Raw genomic sequence first — 25,474 nt, forward strand, 5'->3', positions numbered from 1 at the left:
CCTCTGCAGTTCGCATACCAGGAGAAGGTGGGAGCGGAGGATGCCATCATCTATATGCTACACTGATCCCTCTCCCACTTGGACAGAGGCAGTGGTGCTCTAAGAATTATGTTTCTGGACTTCTCTAGTGCCTTCAGCACCATCCAACCTCTGCTCCTTAGGGACAAGCTGACAGAGATGGGAGTAGATTCATACTTGGTGGCATGGATTGTGAACTATCTTACAGACAGACCCCAGTATGTGTGTCTCGGGAACTGCAGGTCTGAAATTGTGGTCAGCAACACAGGCACGCCGCAGGGGACTGTACTTTCTCCTGTCTGGTTCAGCCTGTATACATCAGACTTCCAATACAACTTGGAGTTCTGCCATGTGCAAAAGTTCGCTGACCAAACTGCTATCGTGGGCTGCATCAGGAGTGGGCAGGAGGAGGAGTATAGGAACCTAATCAAGGACTTTGTTAAATGGTGCAACTCAAACCACCTACAACTGAACACCAGCAAAACCAAGGAGCTGGTGGTGGATTTTAGGAGGACCAGGCCCCTCATGCACCCCGTGATCATCAGAGATGACTGTGTGCAGACCTATAAATACCTAGGAGTGCAGCTGGATGATAAATTGGACTGGACTGCCAATACTGATGCTCTATGCAAGAGAGGACAGAGCTGACTATACTTCCTTAGAAGGCTGGCGTCTTTCAACATCTGCATTAAGATGCTGCAGATGTTCTATCAGACGGTTGTGGCGAGTGCCCTTTTCTACGCAGTGGTGTGCTGGGGAGGCAGCAGAAAGAAGAGGGACGCCTCACACCTGGACAAACTGGTGAGGAAGGCAGGCTCTGTTCTGGGCACGGAGCTGGACAGTTTGACATCTGTGGCAGAGTGACGGGCGCTGAGCAGGCTCCTGTCAGTCATGGAGAATCCACTGCATCCACTGAACAGTATCATCTCCAGACAGAGGAGCAGCTTCAGTGACATACTGCTGTCATTGTCCTGCTCCATTGGCAGACTGAGGAGATCGTTCCTCCCCCACACTATGTAACTCTTTAATCCCACTGGGGGGGGGGGGATGGGGCTGGGGGGGGTCTTAAAACGTTAACATTATACAAAGTTATTGTCTGTTATACCTGCATTTTTATCACTCTTTAATTTAATATTGTTTTTGATCAATATGCTGCTGCTGGAGTATGTGAATTTCCCCTTGGGATTAATAAAGTATCTATCTATCGATCTATCTAGCGATCAATCAATCGATCGCTGCATATGGATGGTATGACAGTAAAACCACTTGACTTGGAGGCAGGGTGTAGTTTCCAATTTAAATACTATTTTAATTGCACCTCTTCTGCTTTTTCTTTGGCTGCTCCCGTTAGGGGTTGCCACAGCGGATCATCTTCCATAACTATTAGCCTATTAAGTAGGCTATCTTGTAATACATGTACCGAAAAATGACAGTTTTTATTGAGCACAAATAATTGGCCATTTTGTTTAGTTATCTAAAGATTTTTTTTTTTTTATTGAAGTATTTGAAATGTAGGAAACATACCCTAATTACAGATTTGACTCAAGTACTTGAATACAATGTATATAATATGGCAAGGTACTGGCAATGTAGCTGACAAGCAGTTTCATCGCTTGATCCAGATATTTCAAAAGTGCTTCTTTAAAGATTAAAACAGTTACAGATTCAGTATAATTAACCACAGAATCAGAAACCTACTGCTTTTTCTCTGTGTTACACTATACCATCAGCAATTAATAGTATATCGACTATCCATCCATGCCACATTTGGGGAGGGTAATTTTTGTCTTTTTGTGCAGCTTATTTTCCCTCACACTGACATTGATGAATGTTACCATAATAATACCATCATTGCAATCATGGACCAAGTACTGTACAATTTGAAGCTAACCTTGAGAAACAAATAGATAGATACTTTATTAATCCATCCATCCATCCATTTTCCAACCCATTGAATCCAAACACAGGGTCACGGGGGGTCTGCTGGAGCCAATCCCAGCCAACACAGGGCACAAGGCAGGAACCAGTCCTGGGCAGGGTGCCAACCCACCGCAGTACTTTATTAATCCCAAGGGGAAATTCACATACTCCAGCAGCAGCCTACTGATACAAAAAAACAGTATTAAATTAAAGATTGATAATAATGCAGGTAAAAAACGGACAATAACTATGTATAATGTTAATGTTTACCCCACCCGGGTGGAATTGAAGAGTCGCATAGTTTGGGGCAGGAACGATCTTCTCAGTATGTCAGTGGAGCAGGACAGTGACAGTAGTCTGTCACTGAAGCTGCTCTTCTGTCTGGAGATGACACTGTTTAGTGGATGCAGTGGATTCTCCATAATTGATAGGAGCCTGCTGAGCGCCCGTCGCTCTGCCACGGATGTCAAACTGTCCAGCTCCATGCCAACAATAGAGCCTGCGTATGCATAGAAGACTCCAGTCTAAAAGAAATATGTGTTTTGTCCAAGTTTTTAACAGGTTTGGCATTGAGGGTGCTTTCTCATTGCTTGTCCAAACCATAAATCCTAAAGCAATTAAAAAAAATCTGATTATGTTTTATTTCAATTAAAGATAACGTTGTAAAAAACAGGACACTTATGACCTTACTTCCTTACTCCACAGTAACCAAATGAAAAATGCCACTCTGGTCACTGATTTTATTTTCCTTTATCCAGTTTTTTTAAAAAAGTTTATTTTGTTTATCAGCAGTATACATGTATTTCTGTTCTCAAACATGTTAAAGCACATATCCTGCATTGATTTACTTTTTGATTTATTTTTGAGAAATGTGAACAGCATACAACAATATTTAAGAAAAATTGGTATTATTCTATGAAAGTAAATAATTTTGTGATTTGTGTGTTTGTCGTCCCAATTAGTTGTTATGATGGTAGCTTAGTAACTCAGGGTTTGTGAGTCTTTAATGTTTTAGGAAAACACAATTCCTTAGAATGGTTAAATACAAGGGGGCTCCGCCCCCTGCTCGTTTTGCTCGCCAACCCCCGGGGTTGGGTAACCCGAAACACATTGATGAATGTATGAGATATATCGAATTGTAAAGGTGTAGATGATGAACAAAGGAAGTAAAGAACCCATAGCATGGCACATTAGAAGGATCTATTGGAATACTTCTTTATACACAACATTTGTAGTAAAATCATTGATAGAGTGCGTCATCTGGATCTAACACGTAGATCTGTGCATATTTGCGTTCGTGATTTGGCTCAGGGTGCACTGTTCCAATCCGATGTAATATTTGTCCACATACGCGAAAGGAGTATGGGCCATTGCCAGCTGGTGGCCTGATATTTACCCCGGTAGATGCAAAAGCAAATGAACTGTTGTAGGATCTCATGCAGTCCATAATGTTTTTACTTTTGGGTACATTGTTAGTTAGAAACATCCGTAGATATTCAGGATATTCATCTAAAGGAGGCAGTCTAACCTGACCCCTTTGACAACAACGTGTAAACTCATTAGTTGTATTGCCAGTTGTTTCTTCAGGGAAGTTAATTGACTGACAATGACAGCAAATGATATTCATTAATCCTAATGAATGTTCATTAATAGTGGACGCACTTAAAACCAAAAAGCCCTCAACCTGGGTGGGACGCTACAATACTTTCGAATTTTACTGCTTTCATATTGTGTACCTTTGTCTGCATGTGTATCGCGCCATCGTTCGTTTGAGCCTTTCGAATTCCACCGCTTTCATAATCTCTTATCTGTCTTTTTTTCTCTCCAATGCCTTTGGGTCTCTATTCTCCGTATTGTCCTTATACGCTTTCTATGCGCTGAGAGCACATGATTTGTGTGTTGGAATTGTTTCGATTTCATTATTTTCACTTTTACTTTAAAGCTTCATTAAAAACAATATTTTTTGGAGACACATTGTGACAACGCAACGTATAACTGCCCGTGAGTGAATATTGTTTCTGTAATAAATAATCCGAGTTTTTCTGTTTGTTCATGTGATTTATTGATTGTCATAGCAAAAGGTATTCTCACGGTAAACTGTAAACATTTTACTACGAATGGCATATCACATTCTCCTTTGGTGTGTAATGTTACTCGCGGAATATATACATCACCTTTCTTTTTGCCTGTTAAAATTTGCATCGCTTCTCCGAGATCATCAATATACACCCGACTGAATTGTGTACTCTTTGAAATTTAACTTGTCGTTCCTTTAACTGTTGCAGGACCACAGATTCTCATAGCATATGGTCCATTATTGTGTAAATCCACGTTTTGTCCATTGAATGATGCGAATGCGAAAACACTTTGTTGTCTACTCTTTTTTTCAGACCTCAATTTGGCCTGGTATTTTTTCAATTACACCTGGTTCTGATGATTAATCACCTTTTGTTTGCGGTAATGCGATCGTTTCTATCTTTTCTTTGATACTATAGTGACTGACATGACAAAGTGTCACAAAAGGTTTACCTGAACAATCGCTGACTTCCTAACCCCAAACACAACTTTCTAGCACCCTCTCCCATGCCCCCCCTATTACCTCATGAAATCAATACCCCGCTATCAGTCCTCCGTGCTGTACTCCGCCTTCCCTCAATCGGACCTAACAGTCACTTAAAACCAAAAAGCCCTCAACCTGGGTGGGACGCTACAATACTTTCGAATTTCACTGCTTTCATATTCTGTACCTTTGTCTGCATGTGTATCGCGCCATCGTTTGTTTGAGCCTTTCGAATTCCACTGCTTTCATAATCTCTTGTCTGCCTTTTTTCTCTCCAATGCCTTTGGGTCTCTATTCTCCGTATTGTCCTTATACGCTTTCTATGCACTGAGAGCACATGATTTGTGTGTACTATGTGCTTTTACACGATTGATTTTTTTTTTTTGATCGGTGTGCTATTATACATTCCATACTATCTTTGTGGACCCCGTAGTGTCTTAACCCGTGCCTTCTTTGCTTCTGCAGTTTCTGACGCTTGTTGTAGGCGCCTGCGCTCATTGATCTTATCCAGGTGGGCTCGTGTGTGTATCGTTGAGCTGTATTGTGTTTGAATTTGGTGTAAAGCGTTCAGTGGTTTGTACAATCCCAAGCAGCACATTATTCCAAACTTCACTCCGCAGTAGTGCCACTCACAATATGGCGGTTGTTTTACTTGCTATTTCCGTTAGTTGAGCTGTACGTGCCTGCGCAGTACGTCTCATGGTCCCATTGCTGTGTACCTGCGTCCATGCCATCCGGTTTACCATTCTCAGTTAGTAATATGGATATACAGCAGTTTTTGTAACTCCTCCCCCTCCCCCCCCCCTTTTCTTACCATTGAATTAATGTTGTGTGACATTTTTGCCCAAACTACAGTATTCTGTAACATTGCAAAACAGCTTCCTTCCTTTACATAGCACAACAGTAAGAATACACCTCCTAGCTGTAGTGTTTATGTATATATATATATATATATATATATATATATATATATATATATATATATAAAATAGTAAAGTTTTTAAAAATATGATAGAACAGAAAAATTAAGAATTGTATATTAAACACTAAGGATTAATCTTAAAAAATAGTGTAAAAGAAGAAAAAGTCTAATACAAGCAAGTTGACAATTTGTTCTTGTTCTTAATTGTCACAACTACTTCAGGCTATGTACAGTTTCATTAGAACAATTTTGATGGGAACAGGCCTTTCAGCCCAATTAACAAACATACTTGCCATCTCAATGCACATACTTTTTTTCAAAATGACATTGATGTCCAGTTTTGAAGTCCTTCTCTCAACCACATTATTTGGTAATTTTATTCAGTGTTCTGCAAAATTTGTCGTTAACAGGCTTCTACCCATGTTCCCACCTTCTTGCTGAAGAACTCATTTTAAAGTAACGGCTGTGATCCGCCATACTAACTTAAATGTATACAGTTCAGACATATTGACTCTTAATCTGTAAAGATTCAGCTCCTTCAGGTTTTCCTCATAGCTAATACTGCTCAGTCTTGGAATTAGCCTACTCATTCCATTCTGGACTTTTATGCGTGTGTTTTTGTAATGTGGAGACCAAACCTGCACGCAGTGAACAGGCTGCTATGACTCCTGGGTCTATCTTATAAGGTGTACTTTGAAATATCTCTCATTGTGACTTCAAAAATTATATTTTCACTTCCTTCATGTGTTATGTTACATTTGTTTAAATTTCATCCACCAAAAAATATATCCAAGCCTGTATTCTGTTCAAGCTGCTCTCACTGTTAACACTGCCACATTACAAACAAAGCAAGATGAAGTACACAGTAATTACCTGATAAATTACAAGGTAACGAAATGTGATCGATCTGCTCAAGTCAAGATGAATTAATAGTATGTTAGTAGATAAACAGTATAGCAGAATAAGGGCTATTATAGATGGTACGGAAGAGTGAATCCGAGAAGAAAGTAAGGAAGCAATTTAATGGAACGATCCATGTTGCAAAGACACCTTACTTGTCACAATGCTTTCAAACTGAATGTATTGTTAGTCAGTATAGCATTTTTTGTTACTTCATAAATTAGTGCTTGAGATTTTTAAAGATTTATATTTTTCTTCTACATAAGATATTAAATTAGTTGATGGTATCAAGAGTAACCAGCTAGGTATTATAATTAGAGCCCATGTGTCTAAAAGGACAAGCTTTGTTTTTAAACAAATACATTCTTTTAAGACACAAGTTACAGAAAATGGTAAGCGAGAAAAAAGAGCAGCCACACACTGTTCTGGTTTTGGGCAGTTCTGCTGTAATATCTCTTTGTCGTGCATTGTTTTGCCATTAGTTTGCAACTTAAACAGGCTCTTGAATTCTTAGTAATCAGTAGGAGAAGCAAGTTAGACCTGTTGTAGGCATCTCAATGCTTTCTTCTGTCTGTATATTGTTACTTGACAGTCTTGGTTAACCCATTCCATAAATGTATGGTTTTTTTTTTTGTTTTTTTTTTAGGGAAGCGCCAATTTAAACATAAGGACATTAAGCCAAATAAAAAAGATTATACAGTGGGCTCAGGCTAAGAAACGCATGTAGCTACCACTTTAACTGTACTTCCACCTACACCAGCGTTTCTCAACCTTTAAGTATTTGCGACCCGAGTTTCCATAACAGTTTTAATCGCGCCCCCCTAACGTTTTCTTGAAAGCCCACTAATACCAATTTCTTCTTTTTTAATTAGTGATATATCATAGATGCATATTTTATTATACCTACTTTTGTTGACATTTATCAAACTCTATATTTGTTTTTCTAGTATCAGAATGTAGTTTAAGTTAATTTGTTTTGGTTTCAATAGATGTATTTTTCATATTTTCGATTCTTGTTTTCTTTGTTCACATCTTTGCGCCCCCCTTTTTGTTACTTCGCGCCCCCCTAGGGGGGCCCGCCCCACAGTTTGAGAACCACTGACCTACACTAACATATGAAAGACGGTTGTTGGTTTTTTTTTTTTTTTTTTTTTTGGGTTTTTTTACTTTAAGTGTGTTTCTTGGTCTCTTCATTTCCAACTTCTCCAGATGAAAATAGTTTTTTTGATTCTTCAAGGATTATAATGGCTACTTAAAAAGTTCTTGTCTTATGTTTTTTAAATGAATTTTCTTACCTGCAAAAAATCTGCAATTCAAGATTACTAGTACATTAATTTATATATTTGTTCAGTTTCTTTCCATTTTGAAATTGAGAACTGTTTTACTGATAACAGAATTCCAAAAAAGTTGTTACAGTATCTAAAATATTAATAAAGTAAATTTACTAATCAGTTATTCTTGTTTTTAACAGTGTAAATCAAGTTATTTCATGTTTTACCTATTAGATTTTTGAAGATATTTTCTGACATTGATCCCTTGAACGTGTTCTAAAAAAGTTAGGTTGGAGTAGTCGAAGACTAAAACTGATGTGATAAATTTGAATAACAAGATGATGTGATCAGGTGATTTTAAACAGGTGAGGCGATCATGCTGTAGTATACAAGTAAACTCAAAAAAAAAAAAAACCTAGTCTTTCAAGTGCAAGGATGTGTTGAGGCTAACCAATTTCTCACAGATGCATATGCCAATAATCAAACACTTCAAGAACAATGTTTCCCAAAAACAAATTGGTGCAATTTTTCGTGTTTCACTCTTTACTGTGAATGAACAGTATAACTAAAACATTCAAGGCATGCAGTCAAATCTTTGTGTGAAGGGCAAGGCCAAAACCAGTTTTAAATGCACGTAATCTCCAATCCCACATACATTACTGTTTTAAAAACTTTCATGCTTCCGTAATGCATATCCTGACCTGGGCCTGGGAATACTTCTATAAACATTTTGTCAATCAATACCATTCACCGTTGCATCCAAAGATGTAAGTTAAAGCTTTACTATTAAACATAGAAGTCCTACATCAGCACTGTGCAGCTAAATGCTCTAGGCTCAGTCTCATCTGAGATGGAAAGTAGCACAGTGGAATTGTTTTGTGGTCTGCCAAATCAACATTTCAAATAGTTTTAGGCAAAGACAGTCCTAAACTGGAAAAGGACCATCCAAGCTGTTCTCGGTGTGGGGTCCAACAGCCAGCGTCTGTCCTGATATTGGGTTGTGTCAGCACCAATGGCATAGGTAAATTGCACAACTGTGAAGCTACCATGTTTTATGGTGTAAAAGTGACCACTAGAGGCATTTTAACCTCTAAGGTTCTTTTTAGATAGATAGATAGATAGATAGATAGATAGATACTTTATTAATCCCAAGGGGAAATTCACATACTCCAGCAGCAGCATACTGATACAAAAAACAATATTAAATTAAAGATTAATAACAATGCAGGTAAAAACAGACAATAACTTTATATAATGTTAACGTTTACCCCCCCCCCCCCCCCCCCCCAGGTGGAATTGAAGAGTCGCATAGTTTGGGGGAGGAACGATCTTCTCAGTCTGTCAGTGGAGCAGGACAGTGACAGCAGTCTGTCGCTGAAGCTACTCTTCTGTCTGGAGATGACACTGTTTAGTGGATGCAGTGGATTCTCCATAATTGATAGGAGCTTGCTCAGTGCCCGTCGCTCTGCCACAGATGTCAAGCTGTCCAGCTCCATGCCAACAATAGAGCTTGCCTTCCTCACCAGTTTCTCCAGGCGTGAGGCGTCCTTCTTAATGCTGCCTCCCTAGCACACCACCGTGTAGAAGAGGGCGCTCGCCACAACCGTCTGATAGAACATCTGCAGCATCTTATTGCAGATGTTAAAGGACGCCAGCCTTCTAAGGAAGTATAACCGGCTCTGTCCTTTCTTACACAGAGCATCAGTATTGGCAGTCCAGTTTAATTTATCATCCAGCTGCACTCCCAGGTATTTATAGGTCTGCACCATCTGCACACAGTCACCTCTGATGATCACGGGGTCCATCAGGGGTCTTAGCTTCCTAAAATCCACCACCAGCTCCTTGGTTTTGCTGGTGTTCAGGTGTAGGTGGTTTGAGTCACACCATTTACCAAAGTCCTTGATTAGGTCCCTATACTCCTCCTCCTGCCCACTCCTGATGCAGCCCACAATAGCAGTGTCGTCAATGAACTTTTACACGTGGCAGGACTCAGAGTTGTATTGGAAGTCCGATGTATATAGGCTGAACAGGACCGGAGAAAGTACAGTTCCCTTTTTAGTTAGACTAGTTAATACTGGAAATGCCTAAAATATTAACTTTGATTTAAATGTTCAAATTTCATTACTTACCAATGTGACATCCTCTCATCACTCATGTCTCAAATATACAAATCAAACAGAGCAGTATGACTGAGGTGGATGACCTCAAGCTTCAATACCTTAGCAGGGTTCGGACAGATGCCTATATCCTTCATCTGTATCATCATTTCCCCTGAAAAGGCTGCACAGATCTAACAGAATGAGCATGTCTTACACTTAAACAAACATGGAAGACCTACTTCAACAAAGACAGATTGCTACTTTTGTAAGAGCTGAACAAACAGCAAATCATTTAGACAGAGCAAGGAAAGTTACGGTGAGAAAATATTCAAACTTTAATCCTTACTTAGGTCAACAGTAAAAGAAAATACAATGTGAATGATTCAAATCAATGTCCATACTTCAGGCTCCTCTCCAGTATAACCAGCAGAGGGATGTCCATGTAATTTTAAAGAGCCCATTCTCCTTAATCCAACTAAGGTGTTTATTTAAAGTACTGCATTTCATGACACATTCTTGGGACACTTCTTTGTATGTGAAGCTGCGCTGTCTGCTATACATATTCAGATAGGCAGATCACTTTGCAACCCAAGATGCCAATGACCTGAATATTCCTCCTGTTGTAGTGTCACTGCTTTTCTTTTCACCCTGTAATGGGTAATTATTATAGTAATGACACTTAGTGCACTCATTCACCAGTTTATTGTTTTTGTGTCACCAGAAAATTTGTCAAGACTATCTGCAATTGGCTGTCCCTAAACTGGGAGGCAGAACAGTGAACATGAGCATGAGGTGATCATGCACACTGGGGATCATTTTCTGCTAAAACCATTTGCCTGTACTACCTATGCCAGTAATGACCACTGCCCATTTCCATGTCCCCTATCTGTTGCAAATATTCAGATAGGCAGATCATTTTGCAACCCATATAATGATGCCAAAGACCTGAATATTACACCTGTTGGAGGGTGATGTAGCTGCTTTTCTTTTCACCCTGTAATGGGTAATTGTTATAGTAATGACACTTAGTGCACTCATTCTCCAGTTTACTGTTTCCAAGTCACCAGGAGATCAGTCAGGACTGTCAGCAATAGGCTGTCCCTAACGTGGGAGGTAGAAACGCAGACCTTTGGTGAGGCAGAACAGTGGTGATGAGGATCAGGGGCTTATGGATTTGTCTGTTCTGTCTATTACAAATGTGTATTTTACCAAAGTGGTGCTGTGCTAACATATTTTGACTGATTATGGGATTCTGATGTGCAAGACCCAAGTCAGCATGGCAAGAAGATGCATGCTGGAAGAATGCGGCAGAATAATGGTTGGAGTGGAATAATAGTGAGCAATTTTAGAAGGCTCCTGGACTTAATGGGCATGTATTTGTAATCAATCTACTGTTTTCACAGAATTACACACACGTTGACATCATGGAAGAAAACCGAAATCTTCTACACAGGTTACCCCAGACTCCTAAAGTGCACCCAGCTGGATCATGTATGTATTTTTTTATGTTCTTTGGAATGCTTATTGTTCTGGCTGGCAATTAATTCTAACAATGACATGGATGACTTGTCCTGCTTTCATTAGATCTGCATGGTGTACTATACACAGTCATACATGAAAGAAATGGTGAATGCACATAAAAAGCCAGTCCACTGCTTCAGATTATAGAAGCCCAAGTAAGATGTCAAAGCCTTAGAGCATCAGCATACTGTAGGTTGCTGTGTTACACCCTAAAAGAAATGGTGTAGGGGGAAAAAATGAAGGGTGGTGTTTTGCTGCTACAATGCTTTTTACTCGGTGGAATTCTGGTGCTGCTTGCTGAGGTTTGTCTTACGTGCAGTACAGACCACACTGTCTTGCATGTCTGGGAACACTCGGACTGATTAGTTCTTTAGGAAATGCAAATGGTACTATTATTTTGTATTATTTGTTAATTGATTAATCCATGATTTCCTGTATTCTGTAACACTCACATTGCAGTTATAAGTTTTGACTTGCTTGTGTCACATTTGTTTTATTCTTTCCATAGGGCTGTGCAGAATGATAATGTGTGCTCTGCCAGTGGCTCAGATCACCATAGGTAAACCACTAGTTTTTTGTGTGTGTTTAATATATTTTTTTTTTAATTAAAAGCTCTTACCCCCTTTATTGCTCTTTCTCAGGTTCAATCTACTTGAATTCCTGCCCTGTGCAGCATTATATCCCCATCTACTTGATTGTGTCAGGAGTGTTTTCTCTAGTAATGGATCTCCTGTCTTTCTTCCACCTTGGCAATGAAGCAGAGGAAGTTGACTCCAATGCAAGGGGAGGTTCCACCCTGGGAAATGGGCTGCTGTCTCTGTTCATGTTTTGCTGGTTCATTACAGGTAGGTGCAGTCTGATTTCACATAACTCCACAAGGTAAAATCCAGCTGTATTGGATCTGGGCTTTTATGTGTGTAGTATGTGGCAAGCATCAGTGTATTAAGTGTGTACACTCTCGTATCAAGAAACATGTACTGTAGAATAGTATAAAACTTGCAGATTCAAGAGTTTCATTTGTCACATACATAACTGCACATGTATAATGGCAGTGAAACGTTTCTGAGGCTAACTGCTCCATCACTGTGTAAATAAATAACATATGTATAGTTCCCCCCATAATGTTTGGGACAAAGACACATTTTTCCTTTATTTGCCTCTCTGCACCACAGTTTAAAATTACAAATGAAACGAATCAGACATGATTAAATTGCACATTGCAGATTTTAATTTAAGGTTATTTGCATTCATTTTAGTCACTTCAGGGCTGCAGTAAGATCTGTGCTAATGTGTGCACTTTTCACGCAAGCAATAAAGTTTTTTAATGGTTGTACTCAGACAAGGCCTCCATAGCCATATGGCCCTGAAGAGTCATTTTCTGTTGCTGAGATATGAAATTTCCTTAGCTGCTTCACGTGATAGAGACACTGTTTTGCATTTTGCACCAACATGGAGATGTGATTACACATTTAGATACTTCTAGCTGCTGGCTCTCTCTCGCTCTCCTATGAAACCATAAATCCTAAGGGCTGAATAGTTTTTCTGCTGCTCCATCCTGAAGTCCACAACCATTTCCTTGGTTTTGGATACATTAAGGTCCCAAGTTATTAACATTACATCACTGTGACAACATTTCTTCTGGGTCCAGAATAACCAGCTCATCCTCATTGAACATTAAGCCTACTACCACCGTCTCATTTGTAAAGTTCACAGTGATGTTGGAACTATGCATGGGTGTACGTACAGTTGTGAGTGTAAACGGAATACAGCAGGGGACACAGGATGCAACCTTGGGGCGCTCTGGTGTTAAGTATAAGTGTATTAGAGGGGACATTACCAACTCTCACCACCTGTGGTTTACCAGTCAGGAAGCTCAGGACCCAGTCACAGAGGAAGGAGCTCAGTCCTATATCTCAGAGTTTGATGGTCAGCCTAAAGAGGGTTATGGTATTAAAGGCTAAAGTGTAGCCTATGAACAGCAGCTTCTGCTAATTCTCCTTATTGGAATCCATGTGGGAAAGGATGAAGTGAAGTATGTATAAGATGGTATCATCTGTATACTTATTAGGCTGATATGCAAACTGAAGAGGATCTAATGAGTGGAGCAGAGATAAAAGCAAGTGAAGTCTTTGGTGAATCTCTTGAAACACTTTATCAATCACCAAAACTTAGCCATAATGTTTTTTAAACAGTTCTATTGTTTTATGGAAAAAATACATTTAACTAGTGGCTATGACACTCTTGTTCCATTACTGCATTTTTAAATCAATGTTGCCTACTCTTGCATACAATTTTTTCATGTTTTAACATTATGTACCCCTTATCTGTAATCTTTCTTACCCTTATTTGTTTCCCCTTTTGGTCATTGGGTGCCCCTTTCTCATTCGCAGGTAACGTTTGGATTTACTCCATCTACCAGCCGAACTATGATGAACAAAGTGGTGTTCTTTACTGCAATAAGACACTCTACTTGTTTGCATTTTGGAGCACAACAGTGGTCTACATTGGACTTGGTATACTCCTGCTGGTGGGCTGTTGCTTTCTGCTATGTGCATGTATTATAGGGGTTAATCAACCCAATTCAGATGATTTGGAAGAAGGTCAGAACTGAATTACTCCTTAGCTGTAACCAGACAGTGTATTTGTGGCTGCAAAGAAGAGCATTATGTTTTACTGTATTTTGTATTTCTTTGGTTTAAAATTGCACTAGGTTGACAATAAGTTAGTAGTTGGAATCCACACCCTGGAGAAGATACCATTCCGTCACTTTGTTTTATATTTTATTCTATTCTTCTTCTTGTTGATTTTGCAAAATATGTAATCTTAGAAATGGTATTTCCTACCAAATAGTGGTCACACTGGTGTTAAAAAGAAAAAAGAGGCAAGAGGCGACTGGTGGTTAGCTATTTAAATGGCTTCCACTGTCTTTTTGTTTTGGTATGGTATCCAAGCCTCATGGCCTTAGTATGTCATAGACTGCTGTTATGTTACACATTAAAAAGTGGTCTAGAAAAGAAAAAAAATCAAAGTTTTTGTATTCCTGATTCTGTAGATTTTACTTAGTTACATTCTAATGCTAGGTCAGCAGATATAGAAGCCTTGCTGTCCCCATTAAAGTTGAGGTGCTTTGATGTAAATTAGAAAGTGAAATCACTTCTCCAGTATAACTTTGGTGGCATTCAAATAACTCCCAACTGAGAAGATAGTAATGTCCTACAAGTTCCCCTCATGATAAATGGAATACCACTCTCATGTCACCTCTGAGTTTCATTGATGCTTAATTTTTGCCAGGATGTGCGTGTTGTTTTCAGGGTCTTAGAAGAGAATAACAGATTGTACAGGTAAAGGCCGAATAAATTCAATGTGATTGTGTGCTTTTTATGTCTGCTTTTTGCTCTTTAACATGCCAGATGGACTTTGAATGATAATTCAGTGGAGCCACATAGCACTTTGCAAATTATGAACATTTTCTTAAAAGTTTCAATGCCCCAATAATAATAAAAACAGACATTTTCAATTCCCAGGCCCAATTTTTTGTGAACAGACGGGCAATAAGACCCCAAGATTACAGGTAATAACCAGGAGATTCAGCAGCTTCCTTTCTTTTTTTTATTGTTATACATTTCTTTGATCCTCTCCATACTGGTCAAGTCCATGATACTGTAATTGAATGTACTAGTTTATCTTTTTGATCACAACACTGTTGCCATTTTTGCAATTAGGTCATACTGATTTGCTAAAGTTTATTTTCTGCTTGATTAGAGTGAAATGGTGCTATCTACATGCTATACCTCATACCACTAGATCCACATAAACATTTCTTTATCCCCATGCTCATCTCACTGTCTTTGTAAGTAGCTAGATCTTCAGGAATGTTGAATGAATGGACCACCTGTGCTGAAAAACGTGCCAGAGATAGATCAGATCTTGCATTTCTTCTTTCAGAAACTGCTGGTGAACAAAATTTACATCATGTCTCTCCTCAAAACCTTCATTACCCTATTCCTCTTGCACTAACACCTGGACAGTTCAGGTCTAGTAAATGTCTAGTGTGTAGGGGTATGTGATATTGGCAAAAAATTATATCTCGATATTTCCTGGGACTTTTGACATTAACGATAGACGATATTTTGCATCCTTCAAAAATGTGTTTGTAAAAGTCTTATTGATCTAGCATGGTTTTGATAATAGGATATTAATTGTAGCTTACTAATGAGATTAATGGAAACAACAGTTAAGGAAAACAGATTTTATTTATTTACTTAAAACTGAAGTAAAATAACACAAAACCATTAAAATCCCCAGTCAAAGTATTAAATGGTGCAAGTGTGAGTAAACCATATCAAAGTGGCCTACAGAGTTTACATAAAAAATGCACTAAGACCAACAAAACTACTGTATTATAATGAGAGCACTTTAAGCAGACACTTACCCCTAGTATAAACAAGATATGAATTCAAAGGGAATAAAGTACTAATCATATTTGAAATACATGGCATGAACTTTAAACTGTGCATAAACATAAACTGCTCTGCTGTAAGGTGAATTGTGCAGCATACAAACGAGAGCAAAAATCTAACATACTGTACCTTTCTGTACAAATACAAAGTTCTGTCAAATACTGCATAGGAAAAAAAAACTACAGCATTTGTAAACAAATTCTGTCATATACTGCACAAAGACCCAAAAACCCAAACCTATAACATTTTTAAACAAATTACTAACTTCAAGATCTGTCCAATATTGCACAAAGATATCAGAAGATATAAAACAATGGTAAAATTCTACTGAGGAAACTTCAAGTTGTGTGATAGAAGCACCAGTCTGTCTACAGCATCTGGCTTCAGAGCAGCACAGTTACATGTTACAACATTTCCTCCAATGCTGAAAGCCATCTCAGAAGGGCTGCTAGAGGCCGGGATGCACAGGTACATTTGCAAGTTTCTCCAATTTAGGGAAATGTACTACTTGTGTGTTCCACCAGTCAAGTGGGTTTACAGCACTGTTCGCCTCAAGTCTCATCAAGTAGCTCTTTTTTAATGGCAGTGTACAGAGACTTGCCTTCTCTCAATGCCTGTGTTTTACTTTTTTAATAGCTGCTAAAAGACTTTCTTTTTTTTCAACCTCCCTTATGTCATCACAGCATGATCCGTATGAGTGTTTTAAATAATTAAAAAAAAAAAAAAAAAACGTGCTTTGGAATCCAGGACTCTCCCAACCAAGATGGTTGGCTAAATAAAACATGCCTGATAGAAAATATTATTATATGGAAATAAAAATAATCTGTTAGAGCGAAACATAATTTGTTTGAAATTATTTTTTTTTTGCCTGACACCACGGGACTCTGTACTAGATCAGTTTCACTTTGCAGATGGTGAAACCGGTTAGATGTCTATCTGTTTTTAACGGTAAATGATTTCTGACATAGTTTGCAGATTGTTGCCTTTTAAATAACATCAGTCTTTTCAAAAGCAAACCACCTCCACGCAAGTGAGGATGATCCACATCTTGCAAATAAATCTTAATGATGTAAATTGCAAGACTGTATATCCCCGGCACTGTTTGCATACTCAGTTTTAGACAGCTACGCTAGCTTCACTTGTGGTGCACTGACCATGCACACACACGCAGTAGGCTATCCTGCTAGGTTATATGAGACAGTAAATGCGTGGACTCTCAAAGTGTGTTTTTGATTGTTTTTTGCAAAGTGAGTAACATACTCGATAATTTAATCTTGCATATTGTTAAAACAATAATTAAGATATTATCATAGACAATATGTATCGTGCACTCCTACAAATATATGTGGATCTGGTTTTGCAAACTAGCGGCACCCAGCGTCAAAGCAGTGCTACTGTTCCAGTGTGGTTTCCCTTTTTTAGCTTTATAAATACACTAAAATTAACCGCATATTGTTTATTAGTTTAATGCATCTGATTGTAATTAACCTGTAACAATATAATGGTCCACAGAATGGTCAAACTATTCTAAATACCATAGCTGCTTTAGCGTTGTTACTCTCACTGCACCACCTTCTTCTTCTTTCAGCTGCTCCCGTTAGGGGTTGCCACAACGGATCATCTTTTTCCATATTACTCTCACTGCACCACTCAGAATATTTATATCACTGTATCTGAGTTTGGAATCACAGATCTACAGCAGCTGATTGGAAAGAGATTAACGGTATACAGCATCAAGCACACGCTGCCTCAGCCATGCTGTCTATTGAACTGCTTTCATACGACAAATGCTTCAGAGCCTTTCCTTGTGGTTCAGAAACAGTTTCATCTCAAGAACTATAGCAAAATATGTTTATTATATTATACAGATAAAACTTTAACTTCATTTAAATAATCTATATTGTTAATAATTAAACATGTAAGGACACGGTGCCGCAGCTCTAGCGAGGAGATGGCACTCCATTAACGGATTGTTTCTGCATTCTTGTTGGGGCTGGCGTTACACTGGAAGGATAGATGGATAGAATAATTAAACATGTACTACGAAGATATTTCAGTGTTCCTTAAAAGTTTTGAAGAATCGGCGTTCTGAGCTTACAAATGGCTTAACGTCTATTACAGAGCTGATTGTGTGGCAATTGGGTATTTGGAGAAAGAAAAGTAAGGACAGGAATTGGGGGGTTAGTACGTTTGAAAGAGACAGTACTGCTGCAATAAATTATTTCATCGAACGTCATGCACGGCACAGCAAGCATCTTCCGGGATGCAGGAAAAATCACTGCACCACCGTGTTCCCATGTTTAATAACATGCTTTAACTCCTATCATCATGAAAATGATATCAAGTATACATCTCAGTATTTTAATTATTCAGAGACCTGTAATATTACGAATGTAATGGATTCTGTGTCCTGTCGGAGGAAGAGAAAGCCCGTTTAAGAAGCATGTAGTGATTCACACACACAGAGCACATAGAAGATCAAATATAAAACAAAGCATTTAACGTGCTACTTTAGTTACGGTGGGATGTGAGAAACTAGTAAATTAAACAATTTTAAGATGAAGTTTATGATGTTCTACTTTAATGACAAAATAAACTACATGATTAAAGTGGAAATTTTGAGACTAAAGTTGACATTTCGTTATTTTTTCCCCACTGTGTGCCGGTTTTTTTTTTCCCCTCTGTACCCTAATAAGTTTTCATACGGTGGGCTACGACTCGCCTTTTAACGGTGACTTTGATATCTGACAACCTCTTTTTTTATTTTGGGCACTGTGCGACTTTGTGAACTTGAGCTTTCGAGTTTCTCCGACACTCTATGTCACTCGATCAACTTCCTTTTGTTGTTTATACCACTGTTTAAACCAACAAATAGTAAGTTTTTCCTTGCCTCCACTTGGTATTCGCTGAAATTCTTCTATTTCCCCCCCTGCTTTTGCCATTGCCTTTTCACAGAACGCTGAGCTTAAGGGCTATTTATATTGATTTGCATATTCAAAGAGGTGTAATTCTGGGAGGAGTTTGGGGAGTGGCAGCAGGCGCGTGCACTTGTGTTACTTTTCACGCTGACCGGGATTTATGAAGCTGTGGCAAATGCACAGATTTATGCATCTGGATTTTTTTTGTGCGTACGAACATTTCCTCTTTTGTCCTTGCGCCATCTTAGTGTGAATTCTATGCACAGTATTTTGCATGAGGCCCTTGGTCTCATTAATTTGGATTGTTTCCCCCATAACCCTAACACGATAAAAGTGATGAAAAGTAAAGGGAAGATCAGCCTTTGTGCTTTTCCCTTTGAAGTTTATTCTAGTGTTGTCACTTAGTGGTTAATGATGGACTCTGCCATGACATTCACCAAAAAAGTGTAGCTCCCATTCATGAATAAAAAAAACATTTATTAGTATTTCATAAACAGTATTCCATCTTGGCGTAATTTAACTATAAATAGAAGAATTCAATGTTTAACATGATTTAAAACAGAGCTATAATTAAAAATGAGTGAAGGCACTCATACACGAATGTAAGCTTCACCAAACATTATCCTGCCCAAATCCTTCTTTCTAAATTTAGATGGATGGTCTGGCATGAGATCAGTCGGGCTAAATGCCAGGGTTATGCACCTGAGATGGCAAACTTTCCAAGAGCTCAGCTATTTTTGAATGAGATAACAGGCAAAGAACTTCACAGTGATGCAAGTTATCTTGTAAATTCCACACAGAAAGCAACACCAGCTGGAAATTAACGTTCGTCTGTGCTGATGTGCCAGTGTTTTCTGCTTTACAACCATGGCTATTGCAGCTACAACAGCCTTTTTTGTGGGGATAAAATCTGTGCCCATATTTATCAAGTATCTCAGAATTACTCCAAGGAATTACACTAAAAGTCTGATTACTATAAGAATTTGTCCTACCCCCCAAAAAAGGACATAACTGTTAATAAAGTAATGTCCACCAAGTCCCTGCTAGGAGTATGAGTTCACATTCAAGAATGAATGACATCACAATTGTCCATCCACCGAGTTGCAAAGTGGTACTTCTGATGACGTTTTTTCATTTTTTCGAAAAATCATGATGATTTTGTGTACTTTTCTGATACTAATGCTAAGGTTTCACCACAAAGATGCTGCTGATGATGATGATAGTAATAATAAAGAAAAAGCAGAGTAAAAACAAAGTTTGATATTGCACTAAGCAGCTTGGAATTGTGCACAATATAAAGAATAGTACTGCAACAAGCACCAAAATGGAAAGACCAAGGCACAAACACACACATTGAATGAGAGTAAAGCCCACAGTCACAGACATATTTATTTAACAATGAACAATGAGCCACAGTTGTACTTTCAGAATAATCAGCTTACTGAAACTAGCCATGGCTTTTCTTGCATTGCTTCTGAAGTCCTGTTCACTTTTCCAGCATTCCTGATATAACAACAGACTTGCATGCCATGTCTGTCTGTGATCCCGCTTAAGTACTATGATGCTGTATTTATCAAATGCCCAGGAGTCTGCCTTCTTGAACCTTCTAAAGTATATCATGAATGTTTCAGGGGTTCAGTGTACCACTGTCACATTTTGTTGTCAGCCGCCCATCCAGCCCTGCTTATCTTCAGGGTAATATGCAGGCTACTACATTACAGTTTGCACCAATAAACACCAGAAGGAAGAACAGCAAGAATGTGTTATGTCACAGTTGCTACTATGATATCACTTATATGCATGGTCATCCACACTTGGGGCACTTATCTTTATTTGAGTGATGATTTGCATGAATGCAGCTTGCTTTAACATAAACATCTCTTGGTGTGGTGGGGAAAATGAATAAACCTGCATATTACATGATATGTCATAAGAGCATTCAAAGTTTGGTGCAAAGAAATGTTTTGTTATGACATACCCAAATCATCGCTATTGCAAAGCTACATTATACACAGAATGTTCCCAACACTTTCATTTCAGCAAACAATGCATGGGTTCTCTGTGTACATGGAATGATCATGTAACTTACAAGATTTGTTACAAATCAATATGTTTTTGTGAGTTCATTGTTGTCCAGCATTTGCAAAACATTTCTCCTTTCCCAGAGTGTGTGCACCGATCCCTTCCTGAACGCCATCTGCTGGCAGCTCTTAGGAAGTTAGGAGAGCTCATGAGTCTCCTGAATCCTGGTGAAGTTTGGACTTATTTCTTAAATTAGGAGAATTAATAAAAACTTTTTATTCCTACTCCTATGACTAGGACCAAATTTGCATCATTCTGAGATTGTTGAGCCCGTTAGGGCCGTTTTCCTGCTCTGAGATGCTTGATAAATGTGGGAACTGAACACATTCAGATCTGTATCTGTCTCCAGAAAGTTGCACACCAGTATTATACTTATTGTGTCACAGCCTTCTGGTGTTTCTGTTACAAACCCAAGGCACCATCCATAAAATCCAGCTTGAGCTTGCATGTTGAGGAGTTGCTGGGCCTTTTGGGCAGCTTATACATATTTACCATCAAAATGTCTGGTAAGTCTGCCTGTTGTCATTCATCTTAGTGTGGAGTGTTCCACATAGACTAACTGATGAATCCCAATGTCCCTTCTTACAAAGGAATACCAAACTGATTATTCCATTTTGAAGCATAGTTAGGGTCTGACTGGAAGGCAGAACAGAACAGCATTAATGTGTTAGGCACAGTAACAGTCTGTAAATTGATGACAAAGGATTATGACCAGTGTTGTTCTTCTTTGATTAAAAAAACTAGAGGACATCAAGACATGTCATTCAGGCTTGACCAAGCCAAACCAAACAATAAGCTGTAATGTGAACTAAAAAAAGAAACCCCAAAGAATGAGGTGTTTATTCATCTGACAAAATTAGCATAATAAAGTAGGGTGCCCCCACTTGATAGGAATCAAATGTTAAGAGATGTGACTGACTAGGAGCACAGAAAGGTGGAGAGAGAAGAAGACATCAAATGCCTCGACTCCGATTTCTTACCTATTTTGCCAAGCCAAGTCTAGCAGCAGCAACAAATGCAACTCAGGAAACCTGTCAATGAGGGGAACCCACCCTACTATGCACATAACCTACACTTTTCTAAAACTAAAGAGAAATAAGAAAATGCAAGTATTAACCATGACAAATAAGCATACTGTTCATCATCCAGTAGAAAGGCCAGGACACCAGTAAAAAACAGAAACTGCAAAGTAGAATTCAGATCTCCAGCCCCAAACTGAAGATGATTGAGGCCCCCCTAATCAGGCAGGATGAGATGGCTGACCTTTGCACTTTGTTTGATGCCAGAATCAGGATCAGCTACAACTGGTGCAAATCCATCAGAAAAAGAAGTTAGACACAAATATAAGTCACTGGCATGGGTAGATGAATGGCAAATGGACTGAGTGAGTTACTTTAATTTACAAAATAGTTCAGTCTTGTCCATTTTGGGGTATTAAGGTCACGTGTCTGATAAGACGGCTCCTCAACATCCTACAAGGAGTTCCAGTAGTCCAGGCCTGTGCTGGACTTGCCCACCAGTGGTCTACCGTTGCCTGTTTAGGATGTCGGATGAATCACAGTCAGCTTGTAATGAGGAAGGATGAAGACAGGAGTGGTCTGTTGATGTGCTGTCCTGTTTCCGTGATCTCAGATGCTCTGCCCTGGTCCTCCAATGTGTCTGTCAGCAGGTGAGTGTTCCTCTGTGTACAATTTTGTCCTCTAAGGAGGTCTAATCACACTCTTTATGATTTTTTCACTCCACACTTTGTTATCTGTGGATGAGACAATTTTAGATCATTCTTCTTGTAACTCTGGACCAATGGGTGCAAGGTGACTCTCTTGGTTCAAGCTTGCCCTTCATTCTAGGCTTTCTTCCTTTTGAGGGGAGACCTTGCAAGCTCATAGAAACAATAAGACAGTAAATGGGGTCATGAATGTGCTAAAGCTACAACTGTTTACACAACTTTCTTCCCATTAGATAGTATATAAGTATGACGTTAATTTTCAAAATAAAGCCATACAAGATAACGTGTATAATGGATATTAGTCATTTTTACACTCTACCACAGTAACATTATTATTGTGATGGAGTTTTCCTTTAAGAACTAACTCACATGTAGGCCATCCAATTGAGAAGGGTACTTTGCACGCAGCGATATCTTCAATGAGAGCAGAATCTCCAGCAGCTGTAGTAGACAGACAGCTGCTTGAGTGACTTTACTGAAATGACAGCCAAATATGACTTTAGCCTTATTAGCCTGAACCAGTCTGGGGAATGAAGCTCACTGTTAGTGAAGGAACAAAACTGTGGGAAACGTGATATTTCTTTTTTGTTGTTTTGTTTTTTACTTTGAACACAAAATGTGCTTCAGGACACATGTAATTGGATGGGTACCATTCTGTATTGTTGATTTTGCACTGAGAAAGTGGTCATTTAAAAAACGATTACTGCCATTGCACTCCTGCAGTCCTTCTCTGAAAACATCAACATCATTGGAGCCTGGGGAGCGCATACAGTGCAGTGAAACTGATCAACAAGTGACACGTGAGAGAAACCCTTCAATAGGTGTATGGAAATTGGGTCTAGAGGTTGACTGCTAACAACTTGTACCAGTAAATAAAGTCCAAGTGTGTGTACCTATTCCTGTTAAATATTAACAATGTGATGTTTGCCGTTTTTTTAAAAATCAGAATAACTTTCTGTTGTTGTTACTCAGATCCCATAATGGCTATTAGTTGCCTTAATAACCCAGTTATTCATAGAAACCCAGTTTCAAAAATGCCATGTATCCCTTTATTCCAGTTAGAAACCAGGATATTAATCTCTGATAAACTGGATTAACATCATTAGATTTCTCTATGAGTCTTTGGCCAAGTAAACCCTTAACAGGGTTACACTGAAAGATTTTGAAGTCTGTTGCACTCTGTTAGCCTTTGCATGTCTTTGCTTTACACACAGATGCAGCAACCTCAGACAGAAAGCGGATCAGTTTTATGAGGCAGATGCTCAGGTGATCACATTATTTTTTTCTCCTGGTTGAAATAATCTGTCTCAATATTTCAGAAATTGCTAAATTTATATCGAAGGACTGAACATTCAGTGCTGAGCTCAACAGCACAATCGGCTAAAGCAGTGTTGGGGTAATGTGATCCGATTGCTTTTTAAAGTAAAGAGCAGCCCTGTCTCAGTACTTCTCTGATTGAAGTAAAAATGTCTGCATTATTATTATCTTAGCAGCACTGGGAGTAATGTAAGGAGCAAACGTACTGCTGTGCCACTCCTTGGCAAGCAGAAGAATGTGATGTGTGCCATTCGGTGACAGAAACCTGTAAGTAAAGTGTCAGTTTACTTTAAATCCAGCTACTTGCTACAGATGTGTTGAAATAGTGTGATAGGCTGGCACAGCGGCTAGTGTGCCTACTGTAAATCATCTGAGGCTTACTTAGGGGATATAAAAAGGGGATCAGTACAATTTATTTCATAGCACACGAAGGACTAAACTTTATTTTAAAAAAATAAAGAAAATGATCATGTTTGTCTGTTCTGGTTGGTTTAATGAAGGTTTATTGATTTATTAACAAATGCTGGCGAGTTAAATGTGCAGTTTTTTGTACAAATAAAGGAAAAGTAATGCACTCTCTGTAATGCATTGCATTTTATAATAAGTAAGCATATAATACTGATACTTTTTTTGTAAGCCATGGGTAATGTAACTAAGTTACATTTAAATCTAATGGATCCCAGTCTGCTCAGGAGACACAGGCTCCATGCTTGTTTTCAGGTGCATGATGGTTGTTGATGATATTTAATCCTTTGTTAGTGCATTTTTATTACATCAAAGTGCTTTGCCAAAGGAGAACTCCATAAGTGGATTTGCACATGTAAATGGAGGTTTTTAAGAAACCAGAGTTCTGTCATAAAGAGGTTACTTCTTTTTTCCCAGTTTTATATGTACATCTTTGATTTAAATTTAATTTGATGTAAATGCACTCATTGAGCCTGAGCTGGGATCTGAACAAGCTGCGTGGGACCATAGGGACAGAAGGAGTCTATCCCAGTACTGCTGGGTACAAAATAGCAAGGAACACCAGACAGACCTTCAGAGAACATTCACACAACTGGCCTCTTTAAGTTACAGGAGTAGGTAAATAAGGCGTACAAAGAGCTGAGAAGTTTACTTACAGGAATGTCCAGTGCAGCCACCCAGGACTGTGGTTGCCTGCTACTTCACTACAAGGCAAACTGCACACTGCAGACAAAAAGTGCCACCTAAACACACACAGGCAGTAAGAAACTACAGAGTGAAGGCCATCAGACCCTGGTATTCCAGCTATGCTAATCTGAGATTTTCAAACTTATCAGGGGAATCATTAATTATTAAACTTCATTTCATGCAAGTTATACAAGCTGAACTGAAATAAGGTTCACTTCCTGTTAGCTCCCACAAGTGTAGAGTGTAGATTCCCTGCAAGGTTTTAGCTGATTATTTCTGAAAGTGAAATCCCCAGTGGTGATTGATATGTAGAAATGGGTACTCCTGGTGACTAAAACATGTTATCACTTTTTTGCTGAGCACCTCACCCTATTTTTCTGCCTGAGGAAGTCTTTTGTACACACTTGAGGTGACAAGCACATTCACATGCAGTAAAGGTGTTCAAGGCCATTTGACACACCAGCTATAAAGACCCCTGCCCTTCACTTCAAAACAAACAACACATCAAGCTGTCACAACAAAGGCCAGCATAGCGAATTACCACAGTGCCCTCTAATGGTCATAGGCCAGCTTTTCAGCCTCAGAGGGCTGCACCTGTAGATGGGCAC

The 25,474-nt window shown here is 38.9% G+C and overlaps 1 protein-coding gene across 4 annotated transcripts in view; it reads left to right on the forward strand.

Annotated features, from left to right (window-relative positions):
- The window catches only part of LOC127527217 (transmembrane protein 272-like), a 242,432-nt gene that overhangs the window by 18,697 nt on the left and 198,261 nt on the right, over positions 1 to 25,474 (forward strand). The window contains exons 3-6 of one of the 4 annotated variants that reach the window (XR_007934525.1): positions 11,094 to 11,181; positions 11,720 to 11,770; positions 11,853 to 12,056; positions 13,602 to 14,333. Coding sequence is in view for 1 of the 4 variants with exons in the window: in XM_051925229.1 (XP_051781189.1) it covers positions 11,115 to 11,181; positions 11,720 to 11,770; positions 11,853 to 12,056; positions 13,602 to 13,822 (543 nt within the window). In the remaining 3 variants the exon portion in view is untranslated. Of the gene's footprint in view, positions 1 to 11,093; positions 11,182 to 11,719; positions 11,771 to 11,852; positions 12,057 to 13,601; positions 14,587 to 25,474 lie in introns of those variants that run through there. The other 3 variants (XR_007934524.1, XR_007934526.1, XM_051925229.1) reach the window with 3 other exon arrangements.

This window comes from Erpetoichthys calabaricus, chromosome 3 (assembly GCF_900747795.2).
Source record: "Erpetoichthys calabaricus chromosome 3, fErpCal1.3, whole genome shotgun sequence".
NCBI classification, from domain to species: domain Eukaryota; kingdom Metazoa; phylum Chordata; class Cladistia; order Polypteriformes; family Polypteridae; genus Erpetoichthys; species Erpetoichthys calabaricus.